We start from the raw sequence: 15271 nt of genomic DNA on the forward strand, positions 1-15271 counted from the left end.
GGGCCATGAGGCCAATGCTTCTGAGCCCACTGCCCACTTGTGACCAATCAGAAATGGCAGGTATGCTAGTGCATACACTAGTCAACGCTAAATGGGGTGATCCATACTCAGTACAGGAATGTAACGATCAGCTCACTCCAGACCATACACGGTACCGTATCAACCATTACCGCGTTTCTGTCGGCCGGAGGCGAAACACTCATCTCTTGATTGTCTGCTGCTTGTCTATCGCTATCTTCTTCTTTCTTTTCTTCTTTTTTCTCTCATCTTTTTTTATTCTCTATACTTTCTTTTCCTTGCTTTTCTTGTAGCCACATAGACTTGTACTGTGTGCTACGCTGTATAGACACAATTGAGCTCGGATATTCCCGGCTTATCAATCGGTTGCCCCATTCTTGCCGTGGGGACCACTATCACTACTACCACTACTACTCCTACTACCACTGAGACACGAGAGTATCACTATCTTTCGCAGCGTTTACTCTCAGCACACCTCAACTTCAGTACCGCTATTCTATTGCTATAACTCAATGGTTAAGCGCTCTCCTGTCTCGCCTCCGTCTCAAAGTAAGTCCTGCCCGTTCCCTGGTTCCGCGAACTTTGAAGCTTTCCCCTGCTGATTACGACCTCTCCAGCCCATCCAGACACGTCTCTTTCTTTCTGCTATCTCATTCTTTTTGTTTGACGAATCCAATCTGTGAACAGCAACTGTGTTCAATTTGCGCTGTTGGGATCCCTCTTTTACTATTGTGGCGGTAACTGGTAAGTCCCAAGGCCTCCAGGCAGCATTCCAATCCTGAGACAATGGCTGACTTGATGTCATTTGGCCGGTTAGGTAGTTCGTTCGTGATCAATGCCAACCTGCGCCTTTTTCACCATTCTCTGAGCTATATTCTGTTTTTGAACCTTTCCCAGCTACGCAATGCTACTGGACTCCATGGTCCAAGATCCAAACACTAGCCCCAAAATGGAGGATCTGGCGAGTATCAGTGAGGTGCCAGCTGGTACGCAATTGTCGCTCTACGATTAATGATTTTATTTCACTTGTCTAACTCCAATGCAGTTACCTCTAGGGATACCACGAAAAAAACCGAATCCAACACCCAGACCAATGCTAATATCCCTCCCCCCAAAACCGATAAGCCTCGTCCCCATGTCTGCACAACCTGCGGTCGGTCCTTTGCCCGGCTGGAACACTTGAAGCGCCATGAACGGTCGCATACCAAAGAGAAGCCCTTTGAATGCCCCGACTGTGCGCGCTGCTTCGCCCGTCGTGATCTTCTGCTTCGCCATCAGCAGAAACTACACATGACATCGACTCCATCCTCGCGGCCCCGCAACGGCCGCAGAGAGAGCACCGGTGCTGCTGGAGTTGCCACTGGCGCTGCTTCTGGCGCCAATCGCGTGCGGAAAAATTCCATTGCAAGCAACCCCAGCAATGTCCGTCCCAGAGCCAACACCATCAGCCACATTGACCAGGCTGCTCTTGGGATCGTTGGCACCACTGCTCCCTCCCCTGTAGCACCGCATCACCCGGGTCATGCCTATCACCCGAGTCTTAGCTCAACCTCTCTGGGTTCCCCATTGGATTATCGCCCGTTTGGCACGGGCCAGCACCACCCTCCTTCTCACATAAATGGACTAACCAAACTGGAAACGTCGGGGCTGCCAATGGACTTTGCTGGTGGGCTGCGGACTGCCCCCGTCTACGGTAGTTTCGATGCGAACTTCAGCGACATGCTGATGGGTCATGGAAGCACAATCAACCCAGCGCAGCTGCACTTTGGCGGATCGCCGCAGGGTTTCGATGAGTCTCCCTCCCCTTTTACGCAGGGCGCACACCACATGCAACAGCCTACCGATCCCATGATGGACGACGAGTTCAGCTTTGATTGGATGATGAACGGCGTCGATCCATCGCTTCCAATGGGCAACAATGGTGCCGATTCTGCAGTCGACGAGTCCTCTCCATCGGCCATGAGCACGGGGAGCCAGAGCGGAATCAGTGAAGCTATGATGGACGGCCCGCATCGTCTATCACTCTCGTCCTCCGCCTGGCACAACCCTTTCACGCACGCCTCTGCGCCCGCCGCGAATCCGTTTGCGTTTGAATATCCCGCCTTGAACGATCTCGGGATCCCACCCGAGACCGTCTCCCCCAAATCTTTGATGGCGCAGAATAATCCCTTTGCTGAGACGTATGCCACCCCTCCGTCCATGACCTCGGTGGGTCAGCCTATGCTGGGAGGACATTCGCAGAGTATGTTTCCATCCTCTATGGCAACAAGCGGAGAATCTCCTAATCCTTTCCACCTTCCTTTCGCGAATAGTGCCCTACGAAACAACCGTTCCTCAACCTCCACCGATACCTTTACAGACTCCACTCGACAGGCTTTATTAGCCAGTATGGCCCGCCCGTCCGCTCTCCACCAACGCAAGTACTCCCAACCGATCCTCCCGAGCCGTGATATATCGAGCCGGTCCATGTCGGGCTTCAACAGCACCGGACAGTTACCCAGCACCTCTGACATGCAACGTTATATCTCGTCCTACATCACCTATTTCCACCCCCACGCCCCGTTCCTGCACATCCCAACTCTGAACTTTCAAGCTCCTGAATATACCAACAGCCTGCGCACCCCGAGTGGCCATCTGAATCTGAGCTCCACCGGTGTGGCCGGTGGTGGCGGTTGTCTGATTCTGTCCATGGCCGCTATTGGTGCTTTGTACGAGTTTGACACGGCAGCCTCCAAGGATCTCTTTGAAGCCGCCAAGAAGATGATCCAGCTCTATCTCGAAGAGCGCAGAAAAGCAGACATGTCTGCTGCCTTGAATCGCTCTCACCCTGCCAGGGAGAACTCAGTGCACAATACTCCTCTCTGGTTGGTGCAGGCCATGCTGCTCAATGTCTGGTATGGCCACACTTGTGGCGACAAGACGTCTGCGGATATCGCCAGCACACACTGTGCAGCGTTAGTTAGCCTTGCTCGAGCGGCCGAGCTGACCCACCATCTCGAACCTCACCAGCTGCCACAGGACCACTTGACTCCGGATCGGAATGGAGGGGGAGAGAGCTTTAGAGCATCATCTGGTCCACCCAAGGAGCGTAAAGAATGGCTGGATTGGAAGATCGTCGAGGAACGCAAGCGAACTCTCTATACCATCTTTGTGCTGTCCAGTTTTGTCGTCTCCGCCTACAACCATGCGCCTGCGCTCACAAACTCTGAAATTCAGCTCAACCTCCCCTGCGAAGAGGACGTGTGGTCGGCCGAGTCCCCGCAAGCATGGAAGAAGCTAGGAGGGGCCCAGGCGGCGAAGAAACACCTGCCTTTCTCCACTGCGCTGACTTCGCTTCTGACGGCCAGCCAGCGGGAGCAATCGGGGCTGCTTGCCAATTCCCTGGCGGATGATGCAAAACCCAGCACTTTTGGCTGCCTTGTGTTGATCTATGCCCTGCACAACTATATATGGGAAACTCGCCAGCGTCATCTCGGTCGGCAGTGGACGACCCGTGAGACCGATGCCATGCAAGCTCACATTGAGCCTGCTTTGCGCGCTTGGCAATCTGCCTGGGCCAGCAATCCTGTCCACAGCTTGGAACGACCCAATCCGTATGGGGCTGGTCCTCTTTCCGCGGATAGCATTCCTCTGTTGGATCTGGCCTATGTCCGGTTGTTCGTTAACCTGGGACGGTGCAAGGAAGCTTTCTGGCAGCGTGACTGGAATGCCATCTCCGACGAGCTGGCTCGCGGAACGGCAATTTTCAACCATGTGGACGAGATTACCCCAGATGTGCTTGATCCTTCGATCACCAACAGTGAAGGTTCGGATTCGATGCATCAGAGACGTGACTCCGTGGCGGATCTTGGGGTAGGCGATCTTTCCATTTCCACTACCCCTACGCAGGAGACACCCATGCAAACGTTGGCGGGTGTATATAGGCCGGGTCAATCCAAGCGTGAGAAGCTTCTTCGGAAGGCTGCATTCTACGCGGCTGATTCGATCTCCATGTCTAATCGGTTGGGTAACACGTATGCTGAGTTTACCTCGCGAGATCTGCCGATTCAGTGCGCCATGTGTCTTTTCGACTGCTCGCAGGTTCTGGCTGAGTGGGTCACTACAGTTCAAGAGCGTGTTGGACCATACATGGGTATTTTAGGACGCGATGAGGTGGACACAACCCAAGTGCCAGGTATACTGCTTTTGGAAGACGAGGATTGCAAATTGATCGACAAGGTCAAGGAAATACTGTCCACTGTGGAGGCAAAGATGCAGATCAACATCCAGAACAGCACCACAGTGTCTGCATTGACAGCCTTGCAACGTCTTCCCAGTGTCGTGGAAGGGGGCTACGGCTCCAAAGTCTTGATTGCGGCTTCCAGCCTCTTGGACAGGGCTGGTGTCTGGCCTGTGACTAAACTGATGGCTCGTTCGCTGGAGGCACAGGCCTTGCGGTTGAAGGAGCGAGCGGAGGCGTCCTCGGTGATGGGAAGCAGCTAACGAACTGCACATGCATTATACGATTTGTCGAAAAATGCCTTATAACGATACCCTAGACAAGATACCCGACAATGCTTGAAACCCGCTCAAATGATTATTTTTTTTTTTGTTACAGGAGTTGATGGCCGGATTCAATTACGTTTCCCTGCTGTTATATTATCTTTGGAGTCTGTCAAGCTTTTTGTGACTCATTTCTGGGTATATGCTATTTATGATTTCACGTCCTTCCACCTTGCCTTTTATCGGCTTGCAATGAAGATGTCATATCAACGACCTTGTATGGTGTCCACAGCCAACGAGAACGACCTCTGGCTGAAGCGACGAATTGGCGTTTGCCGTTTTTCTATATCTGATTTTTACAGGCCTTTCAACTTTGCCTTTGAATTTGTTGCCATTTACCTTTCTATTTGAATTTGTGATTGCCCCTTCTTTTCGATTTCTGCGTTTCTACCTCCTGAGGATTATTTGCGCCGAGGACAGGGATACGATACCCCCGATTGGCTTTGGAGGGAGGGCAGAACAGCATGGACTGGAGCGTGTTTGCTGTTTGGAACTAGAGCAAATATCTGTTTTTTTTTTTTTTTTCTTGTGCATATAGTTTCTGTATATATTTCAATAGGAGCAAGTGCCTAACATATACGGGCTACATAGTAGCAATTGCTTTTGGAACATAATTTCGAGGACAGTGTAGTAGTAGCAGTAGTAGCAGTGATATACAAGTACCATTCTTTTAACCATCTACCTAGATACACCCCAAAACGAAACTCAAAAACCACAAAAAACAAAACAAGATTATACAATAAGCCTCTCAAACGAATACTTCCCAACAGCCTTGCGCCGCAAATACCCCATCTCCCGATGACTCCTATTCTTCACCTCACCAGTCGACTGCTTTACCTTCGTTTTACCCACATCCGCAGATGCCGCCTTGAGCGACAACGGCAGCATACGGTTCGCGCCTGCGTCGCCGTCGATGTACCCGTCTTCACCGGTACCGTCGGCGCCGGCGGCCGTGTAGACGAGGAGGTCTGCGCCGTTGATCTTTTCGTGGCGGATGAGCGAGGCGGAGGAATCGTCTTCTGTGTTCTGGGGGTTGGTGGCATCGTCGGCGGGGAGGAGGGCTGTGGATTTGTTGGCGTTGTTTTGCTTGCTGGGCTTAGAGGTTGTGATAGTTTCCGTGAAGCGGAGGTATTCGCGGAGCACGCCCTTCATGTAGGTGGCTTCTTGCACGCCTGCGAGAGCGGCAGAGACCTCGGATTTGATATCTGCGATCAGGCTCTGTTCTTCACCGGTTGGGTTGCCGTCTGCGGAGAGGGAGAGGGAACCCGCGGCTGCAATCCAGCCGGAGGGTCCGATTGCGTCGACTGCTGCAATGAGGGTGTCTGTGATTGTGGTTAGGGAGAGGGCGGGGCGGGTTTGGTCTGTGAGGATCGGGACGGGGGGTTTCTCGGTGAAGCGCGAGGTGAAGCCGCCTGTTGCGAGGCAGATGCGGAGGTGGTGGATTAGGGAGGTGAGTTCTGGGCGGGCAAGGGCGGAGCGGAGGGCTGATGTTGTGGCTGGGGCCGGGTGGGAGTGGAGTTTTTGGATGGTCGTGTTGAGGCCCAGGAAGAGGGTTGCTAGCGGTGGTGTGTTGTCGTTGTTATCGTTGGTTTCGGTGGTAGGGTCGGTGATGGCGGGGACTGAGGAGCGGGAGCGCGCCATGTTGAGGAAGTGTTTTAGGGCGTAGGCGAGTTCGTCCGGGTTCATGAGGATGGGTCCGCGGATGACTTGGATGAAGTTGCGGAGGGAGTTGTCTGCGTCGATGAGGGCCTGGACGAACGAGCCTGTGGGCAGGGAAGGGAGGATGCGCGGCTTGAAGGAGCGGCGGAGGGCGATTTCGATGTTGCTCAGAGACAGCTGGCCGAGACGGACGAGCCAGTCGCAGGTTTGCTTGGGCCACAGGTCGACGGTCAGACGGAGGGATGAGGAGGCGGAGAGTTTGTCCTTGGTCTCGGTTTCCTTGATCGAGAAGATCTTGGAAAGCAGGAAGAGGGTTGTCTCGGGGTGGACGAATTGGCCGGGCGAAGGGAGGGTTTTGGAGTCGCCGGTGCCGAAGTAGTCTTGTACTGCGCGGTCGAAGCCTGTTGTGTCTTTGCCTTGGGTGAATTTGTTGAGTTCTGCTGTGAACTTGTTCCAGCGTTCGACTTGCTCCGACGAGGTGAGACCCAGAGTTGCCATGAATTCGGTGCGATGCTTCTTGGACCCTGCGTCCCATTGTGCTGTCGACGAACCAATACCACGGCCAATGGCATCGATCAAAAGACCATCTCTAGGGCGCTTGAGAGAAGGTCCAGACGGCGGTTGCGATGTGCTCAGGTCGAATGCAAGCAGTGTGTTTCCCTTTGTTGCCACGGCGATTCCGAGCTTTGCAAAGTATCCTAGGAATAGGGTTGGTGCTGAACCGCTAGTCGGAGGCACGTTGTCCACTGCGATGCTGCGCTGGACGGACTGGTACTGCGTGTCATACAGCGCGACAAGCGACTGTCCTGCGCCAATTACCGACTGGGGCGAGATGCGCATGACCGATGAGAAGCGTTCGTTGTCGAGGATAAATTGCGACGTCACCGTAGGCGTATACTGAGAGAGATCGAAATTGATGAATCCTCGCTCGAAAGACAGGTTCAAGCCCGCCGAGCCCGAGTGGAAGTTCCACTGCAGTCCGCTACTGTCAAAAGTCTCTTGATCGGTCACATCGGGAATGTCAATAGTCAGCAAGTGCCTCAACCGCTGGCTCTCATCAAGGGCCTCTCCTGAGGAAACAGAAGATGGGACGGAAAACATCTGCACTTTGACATCCTTCAGCGCAACCCGCTCAGATCCGGTAGGGTGCGAAACGAGCAGCAACACAGATGGCTCATCAACACCGGAGCTCGTAAGATCGCTCAGGGCCAAAGCTGCCAGATCCTGTCTCCTCTTGAAGAGTGCCTTCTTCGCATCCTCGAATTCCACCAAGAAGCACGAATGAACCTCGTGGGTGGAGGCTGTTTTGGCAATCTCGCTGTGCTGAACGTTCCATCGCTGCGTCTTGAGATCAGACGTCAATCTCCGAATACGGCCGTCTTGGTGAACACTCAGAATATCAAATGGATCATTTTCGTCATCCGCTTTCGAGCCAGTTGGGACAATACCGACGAAGACCGTCGGGCTCTGCGAGTCGGTCACGGTAAAGGACGAGGAAGAGATTTCAGGCGCGCTCGACTCGTTCCCGCCAGTTTCCTCCACGAACGACTTGATCTGCTGCTCCGGACGGTTGACGGCACCGAATGTCTGTCTTTTCACGGTCGACCTTCCAGGCACTTTTCTGCGCACTGAGCATGGACGACAAGAGAAGGTAGATTGCGGCGGGACGGCGTAGGAAGTGACGAGTTTAGGCGTTTGAACCTGCGGATGTTAGCCGGTGCGCGCCAGAAGCAATTGATACGGCATACATACATTGTAGATATTCACGGCCTCTCCATCAACTGCAACAACCACCTCATATCTCTTTCGCTTCTTCGAGTCGGCCAAACTATAGACATCACCAATGTGAGTCTTTCCGGTGGACGCGTGCAGAGGGCGCGGCAACTGGGCCAGCACCGAAGGAGACTGAAGATCCATTGCCGCGGGGAAGACTGAATGCGCAGTGTCGCAACGGATTGAACGACTTGACGAGCTTCAAAAACTCCATTTTGAGATCGCAAAATCCGAAAAATTTCCGGCCTTTCGTTTCGCCGGCTTCCGAAAGCCGCTACTTCCATTTATGGACTAGCGCTATACACTAGTGCCGATACGGTAAGATGACGTGAAAAGGCGGTTTCCCGCGGCAGAAAGGCACGACGCGCGCCTTCGCGTCCTATTTCGAGTATGAATGGACGACGGCAAGCCTCCTGACCATAGTCAATTCACCTCCTCCTCGTTATCTATGAGAGGAATTACTGGTCGCCTCTAGCAGCTCCAGGCGATCAGTCAAGACTCATCATCTATACATGGCTGCTAGTTCCGCAAGAAATGGCGATGGAACAGGGAGAGAAACGGACAATCCATCCGTTCTTCTGTAAAGGTCTGTCTCCATGACCTAATATATCGTGGTCAATTTACTCATATCGGGACAGATTTTGGAGTTCAGGCCAAAGCAGCACCTCAATCGACCTCCGTCGCCGATAGTGTTCCCTCGCATGATACCTCGAATGGCGCAGTACATCACGATACCGTTAATGAAGATTGCGAACAGCCTGCAGGCAATTCGGAGTCATCGAACATCCCGACTTCGCCTGATATTACGCTAGAAGATGACACCAATTCGAATAGGAGGAAACGGCGAAGGACAGATCAGCACGTCGTGTCTAGCATTGCAAATGGTACACCATTAAACCCTGAAGAGGGGAACACTACAGCATCGAACCCTGTAACAAAACATGACGATGCTACGCTTGTGTCGACCATCAAGTCTCAAATCCCTACAACCGACAATACGGATTCTCCAAAGCCGCAACCCCCAACCATAGAAAACCCTACCCCGACAGGCCCTGCGAATGATGCGACAGTGCAAACTGAAGAAAGGCGATATCCAGAACGGCAGCGAACACTTAGGCTCAATCCAAACGGAAAGCTGTTGAGCTCACCTACCGGGAAGCAGCCGGAAGAAAAGGAGCCGAAGAAAAAGGATAAAAGCAAAAAGGGGTCTCGAAAACCCAAAAAAGATGGCAATAAGCTGGTTATCATCAAATATGCCAGTCATGAAAACGCCAGGGAAAAGATAGGGAAGATAATAGACGACATTATCAATGCCCGAACAAGATACCAATCCCAACGTGTTGCTTCTAAACCAGCTTCTGTTCCTACACCGAAACAGACTCCTCGAGCTACAGTGAACCAACCGCCGAAGCCCACACACCCGTTTTTCTCGAAGAATTCTACGCGAAAGCCTGATACCCCTACCCAATCTCACAGCGAAAATTCGACAACATTGAATCCACTTGCGGAGACCCCTCGCCGGCCCCTATCGTTAACTCGAGAAGGCTCAGGCGTTATTTCTGCCCCTTCTTTCAGACCGCGCGTTTCTAAATTTCCTGAACCCATTCATCCTCTATGGCCACCACGAGACTTCGTTCATGTCCGAGGTGCCGGGGCGGGCACCAACCCTTATCGAGACTCCCTTTACTCCAATGCGGACCAGAGAAAGGCAAAAGGGGTTTCTGTTCGTATCCATGACAAAGAAAATATACTCCTCTCGGGACCATTTGGGCAGTCCGTGAAGAAACCAATGCTTCGAGCTCTCCGGTTACCGACCAGATTTGTTGCTAGCGGGAACGTTTTGAGAAAGGCCCTAACGAGCCAACTTTCAGAACATTCATCGAGACACAAAAATGGTGATACCCCTATTAAGAAAGACGCTCACCCTGGTATTTCCCGATTATACTCATCATTAGCAACATTTTTGACTGCGTTTGACCGCGGACAGTGCGACACATGTCTCTGGACCCAAAAATATGCCCCTAATTCCGCAGAGGAAGTTTTGCAAACCGGAAAAGAAGCACATATGCTTCGAGATTGGCTAAAGTTCCTCATTATCTCTGCCGTCGATACGGGAAAGCCGTCCAAAGATACCGAAAAGGCGAAACAAAAATCGGAAGAGAGAAGACGGGCAAAGAAGCGCCAGAAGAAGGACAAATTGGACGGATTCATTGTGTCAAGTGAAGACGAAGCGTCAGAAATGGGCGAGCTCGAGTCAGAAGAGGACGAGCTCGCTGGGGACGTGACCGTTTTCTCTTCCAAGCGCACTGTTATTCGATCCGGTGATTTGATGGCCGGCTCAAAAGGCTCAGAAAGAGGCCGGATGACCAATGCGATTCTTCTCAGCGGACCCGCGGGATCTGGGAAAACTGCCTCTGTGCATGCGGTGGCCAAGGAACTTGGTTTTGAAGTTTTTGAGATCAACCCAGGAAGCCGCCGGAACGGTCGAGATGTTGTCGAGCGTGTCGGTGACATGACCCGAAATCATATTGTGCACAAAATGCACTTTGCCGACGAGGGTTCTAGCCAGCTGCCGGAAGCTAGCACTCAAGGAGAAGAACAGGAAGGTGGAAAACAGAACAAGTTATTGAGCTTCTTCAAATCGAGACCTGCCGATACCAAGACAAAGAAGGAAACTCCATCCACCCCGAAGGAGGCAGAGCCGGAGGCTGATGCAAAGCGATCCCAAAAACAGTCTCTTATTCTTTTGGAGGAAGCCGATATCCTCTTCGAAGAGGACCGCCAGTTTTGGTCAGGAGTAATGAGTCTCATACAGCAGTCGAGGCGACCAATTATCATAACTTGTAACAACGAGAAACTTATACCTTCGGAAGACATCTCATTCCACGCCATACTACGATACCGGCCTCCGCCTCAGGATCTCGCTGTCGACTATCTGCTTCTGATGGCCGCGAATGAAGGCCATATGTTACAACGGAACTCTGTCAGCGATCTTTATCGCGCCGCCGGAAGCGACCTTCGCAAATCAATCATGGACTTGAATTTCTGGTGTCAAATGGCCATTGGTTCTAAAAAATCCGGCCTTGACTGGATGATGGACCGGTGGCCACCAGGGAGAGATTGCGATGAAAACGGAGACACCCTCCGAGTGCTCAGTCTTAATACCTACCAGCAGTACATGGGGTGGTTTGGTCGCGATATGTTACTTGACGGTACTATGGATAGCGAAGTTGAGTCTCAACGGGAATCCCTTGATTGGTGGGAGCGCAGTATTCAGGACTCGGAAAACATGGCTTTCTCGAGTTCTCATACGCTTTCGCCAGCAAAATCGAAACACGAGCAGCTCGAACAATTACAATACGAATCCGAGTATGCAGATATGAGAAGCGCCTTGGATTTACTGTGCACGGGCTGCTCGGTTGACACCAGATTGGTAGGTTATTAAATTTTTCGATTGTTAACATGCATTGGCTAACATCTGCAGGATGCTGTTGATCCTTCTGTACCGCCAATCCCTGAGAGACACAAAGCGAACTATATTGAAGGTCACCAATTGCTTCATGCCGATCTCAAACCAGAGTACTCGTCACTGGCTCTCGCAATGGGAAGCACCATGGAAATCTTGATCGGAAAGACATTTCGGCCGCATAATGTGGATGTGGAGTCTTCGCAAGCTGCACAAGTACTTGCAAACACCAATGATATCCATGCTGCTCACGCGTCTGCCGCCCAATTAACAACAGCCTTTGAGCCAATGATGCGGGGCGACGATCAGTCTTCCCCAAGTGCGCGACTAGCGCCCTCTTTCCACAGCGGACCCGGCGCTCTTTGGGAGGACCTGGCACCGTACGTCCGTGCGATCGTGGCATTCGACCTTCGTCTTGAACAATACAGATTCAAGCTCAGCGGCTTCCTCTCACCTAGTTCCGGCAGTAAGAGGAAAATGCGAAAGACACGGGCTAGTCGCGCAGCGCTTGAGGGAGGCGATAAGGCACACACTCGACGAGAGAGATGGTTTCCTCCCGACACGAACCCGGCCCGCATCTTGGCCACGGGGAGCAAGGAATGGCAGGACCTTCTTGTTCATAGTGGGCATTTTATTGTGAGAGCCATGCCAGAGCCTGGTAAAGAGTCTAGTAGAGAAGCTAGCAGGGAACCCAGCAGGGAAGGCAGCGAACCGGCATCGGAGAGTTCGGGCGAGGGAGGGATATGACCTTACATGCATTTGTACTAATACAGTTATTGGATAATGATTTTGGCATACACATGTATAGCAGATGGTATATAGAGATAAATTCAATAAAATCTTGAATATTTATTCAGTGTTGTTGTGTAGCACTTGTAGATGTGTTAGGTAGTCATCGGCGGTGGGCCATAACGACATCACCGGCGCAGTTCCAGGCGGCCTTATCATCAACTCCTCGTTGCGACCAGCTCCAGTCACCTGCACACGCAGCTCTCTTGCACTTAATCCTTTCCTTCGCATGGATCAACACAATTATCCAACCCCATACATTCTGCAGTAACTGTGGTCTAAACTCCAACCAACAGCTCCGCCGTCAACACTTGGGCATCACAACATCACCACCTAACCATCGTCACCCACAATGTCACTCTTCGGCTCCTCCCCAGAAAATTCCACACCAAACTCAGCCCAGCGATCCAAAGCCTCCCTCTTCGCCGACGACCCGCTCTCAAGCAGCGGTCTCGGTACCACCGGCGCAGCCACCAGCTCCCTCTTCGCCGACGATAACGACACCAGCTCGCCGTGGACAACGAACACCAACAAACGAGCCTCCCGCACCGAACTCGTCAAGACACTTCTCCCCGACACAGATGTCCCCGAGAGCTACATCGATGCCTACGATCGGGTTTTGAATGTGGGGGACCGCGTTGGGACTGGGATTGGGTTGACATCCGTGCGGGAGGTGCTGGCAGGAAGTGGATTGAGCGCGTCGGAGCAGGCAAGGATATTGAATTTGGTGGTTTCGGGGGAGTTGGATAGTGGGAGTTCGAATATTGGGGTTGGGAGGGGAGAGTTTAGTGTGCTTCTGGCGCTTGTGGGACTTGCGCAGGAAGGAGAGGAGCTTACGTTTGATGCGGTGGATGATAGGAGGAAGAGTGAGTCGTAGTTGCTCATTCGCGTGACTTAGTGGGTGTTTACGCTAACTGAGCTTGCTGCAGATCTGCCAGAACCGAAGAGCACCTATCTTAATGGATTGCGGCCGAACCAGGACTCCGATGGTACCCGGGATCAGCCAGAACAAGAACGGCCGACGACACCACCTCAGCCCTCGAATCCCCTACAAGAGCCGAGTTCGATCCAATCCAGGCGCTCGAATAGAGAGTCGCTGGGCGCGTTCGAAGCGGATCCATGGGCTGCCCCCGAGCTGCATCGTGACCATGGCCACAGTCGGATCGACAACGAACAGTCTATATTGAATGGGTTTGGAAACAATCAGTCTACTCCGAATTCCTGGTCTGATGCTCGGGCATTCGAAGAGGCTTACCGACAAACGATTTCAAACGGAGACCGGCTTAATGGTTCAAGTCCTGCGCCTGCACCTAGTAGTTCAGAGTCTGGATGGGGAGGCAGCTTGCCCCGTGATACAGGGTTTGGAGGATTAGGGCCGCCTGCGACGAGTAATCCCGGCGAGATCAGCAATCGTCGACGGTCACTAGGAGCCGGGAGAATAACGACATCGCCGGTGGAGGAGACGATAACCGTAACGCTGCTTCCGGAGAAAGAGGGCTTGTTCATGTTCCAACATCGCAACTACGAAGTCAAGTCTGCACGGAGGGGGAGTACGGTTGTCCGACGATACAGCGACTTTGTGTGGTTATTAGATTGTTTGCAGAAACGGTATCCATTCCGGCAGCTTCCTTTGCTGCCACCAAAACGAATCTCAGGTAAGTTTTGAGAAACGCCAAAAGAGCAAGACTTGGCTTACCTCTGGAATCTGTAATTTGAAGTCAATGGCACTCACCTTGCAGCGGATTCAAACTCGTTTCTCGAAAAGCGTCGGCGCGGACTCATACGGTTTACCAACGCGTTGGTACGGCATCCGGTGCTTAGCCAAGAGCAGCTGGTGGTGATGTTCTTGACGGTTCCGACGGTGAGTGTGATCTGTGCACTGACCCGCAGACTATTGTTTCGGTGCTGTGCTAATCTGGCTTGGCTATTAGGAATTGTCCGTGTGGCGGAAACAAGCGACAGTCTCTGTGCAGGATGAGTTCACGGGGAGAGTCCTTCCCCCGGATTTGGAAGACTCATTACCACCAACCCTGACGGAAACCTTGGACACCGCACGCAATGGTATCAAGCGTTCCGCGGAGATCTACATCAACCTGTGCATGCTGCTGGAGCGTCTGGCCAAGCGCAACGAAGGACTTGCAGCGGACCACCTACGGTTTTCACTTACCCTCCAATCACTGACTGAAGCAACCAAGGACACCTATATACTGGACAGCAGCGACGTGCCTCTACTCAATGATGGCATCCGGTCCACCGCAAAGCACCTGTCGAACAGCCAGACGCTGTTGGAAGATGAGGCACGGGCGTGGGAAGACGGGGTATTAGAGGACCTGAAGCAGCAGCGAGACTGTCTAGTCAGCATGCGTGAGCTGTTTGACCGACGTGACCGCTATGCACGGAACAACATTCCTCAGTTGGAACGGAGGATTGAAGTCAACGAGCGAAAACTGCAGGATCTGCGGGCCCGTCCAACGGGGACGGTGAAGCCTGGGGAGATTGAGCGGGTTGAGGAGTCTATTTTCAAGGTAGCGTCCACCTTTCTTGTCAAAAATAAATATGCAAGCTGACATATCATACGCAGGACAAAGAATCGATTGTCCAACAACATGCACGTGGCGTGTTCATCCGGCAGTGTCTGCGCGAGGAACTGGAGCACTTCCAGAGGAGCCAGTATCACATTAGCCGGCTGCACCAGGACTGGAGCCAGGAACGAGTGAAATACTCGGAGCTGCAAGCGGACAACTGGCGGTCGTTGAGTGACCAGGTGGACGGGATGCCGGACGGGGTATGATTTTGTGTTGTTCCTATTGCTATGTTTTGGGTTATGTTTGCTATATCCTGTTGAGCCTTACGGAGTCGTTTATTCATGTTTATTTATGCTGTTTATGCTATTCACTTTACCGGTCACGGAACACGGCTGAAAGCTTTACCTCCGACGCCCGGATGTGGGTCGTCAGCGGCGCCGAGAAAGAGGAGATCCAATCAGTGAGATTCCAAGTAGCCTTACAAGGCTGGGCACGGGCG

General features: G+C 52.5%; 4 protein-coding genes across 4 annotated transcripts; 3 read left to right on the top strand and 1 right to left on the bottom strand.

Annotated features, from left to right (window-relative positions):
• Positions 1-922: 922 nt before the first annotated feature.
• On the top strand, positions 923-4500 carry amdX (putative C2H2 transcription factor (AmdX); the record flags this gene model as incomplete). The annotated part of the gene is made up of 2 exons (XM_043281395.1): positions 923-1004; positions 1064-4500. 2 exons carry the CDS (start codon positions 923-925, stop codon positions 4498-4500), a joined length of 3519 nt encoding a protein of 1172 aa, XP_043138879.1.
• Positions 4501-5292: 792 nt separating this feature from the next.
• On the bottom strand, positions 5293-8136 carry ACHE_60244A (uncharacterized protein; the record flags this gene model as incomplete). Its single annotated transcript, XM_043281396.1, has 2 exons — positions 5293-7920; positions 7972-8136. The coding sequence occupies 2 exons, from the start codon at positions 8134-8136 to the stop codon at positions 5293-5295; spliced, it is 2793 nt and encodes a 930-aa protein (XP_043138880.1).
• A 390-nt stretch (positions 8137-8526) lies between these two features.
• On the top strand, positions 8527-12205 carry ACHE_60245S (uncharacterized protein; the record flags this gene model as incomplete). Its single annotated transcript, XM_043281398.1, has 3 exons — positions 8527-8578; positions 8631-11425; positions 11477-12205. The coding sequence occupies 3 exons, from the start codon at positions 8527-8529 to the stop codon at positions 12203-12205; spliced, it is 3576 nt and encodes a 1191-aa protein (XP_043138881.1).
• A 394-nt stretch (positions 12206-12599) lies between these two features.
• On the top strand, positions 12600-15038 carry mvp1 (sorting nexin Mvp1; the record flags this gene model as incomplete). The annotated part of the gene is made up of 5 exons (XM_043281399.1): positions 12600-13113; positions 13177-13902; positions 13966-14108; positions 14179-14772; positions 14829-15038. 5 exons carry the CDS (start codon positions 12600-12602, stop codon positions 15036-15038), a joined length of 2187 nt encoding a protein of 728 aa, XP_043138882.1.
• Between the last annotated feature and the right edge of the window lie 233 nt (positions 15039-15271).

This window comes from Aspergillus chevalieri, chromosome 6 (genome assembly GCF_016861735.1).
Source record: "Aspergillus chevalieri M1 DNA, chromosome 6, nearly complete sequence".
Classification (NCBI taxonomy): Eukaryota; Fungi; Ascomycota; class Eurotiomycetes; order Eurotiales; family Aspergillaceae; genus Aspergillus; species Aspergillus chevalieri.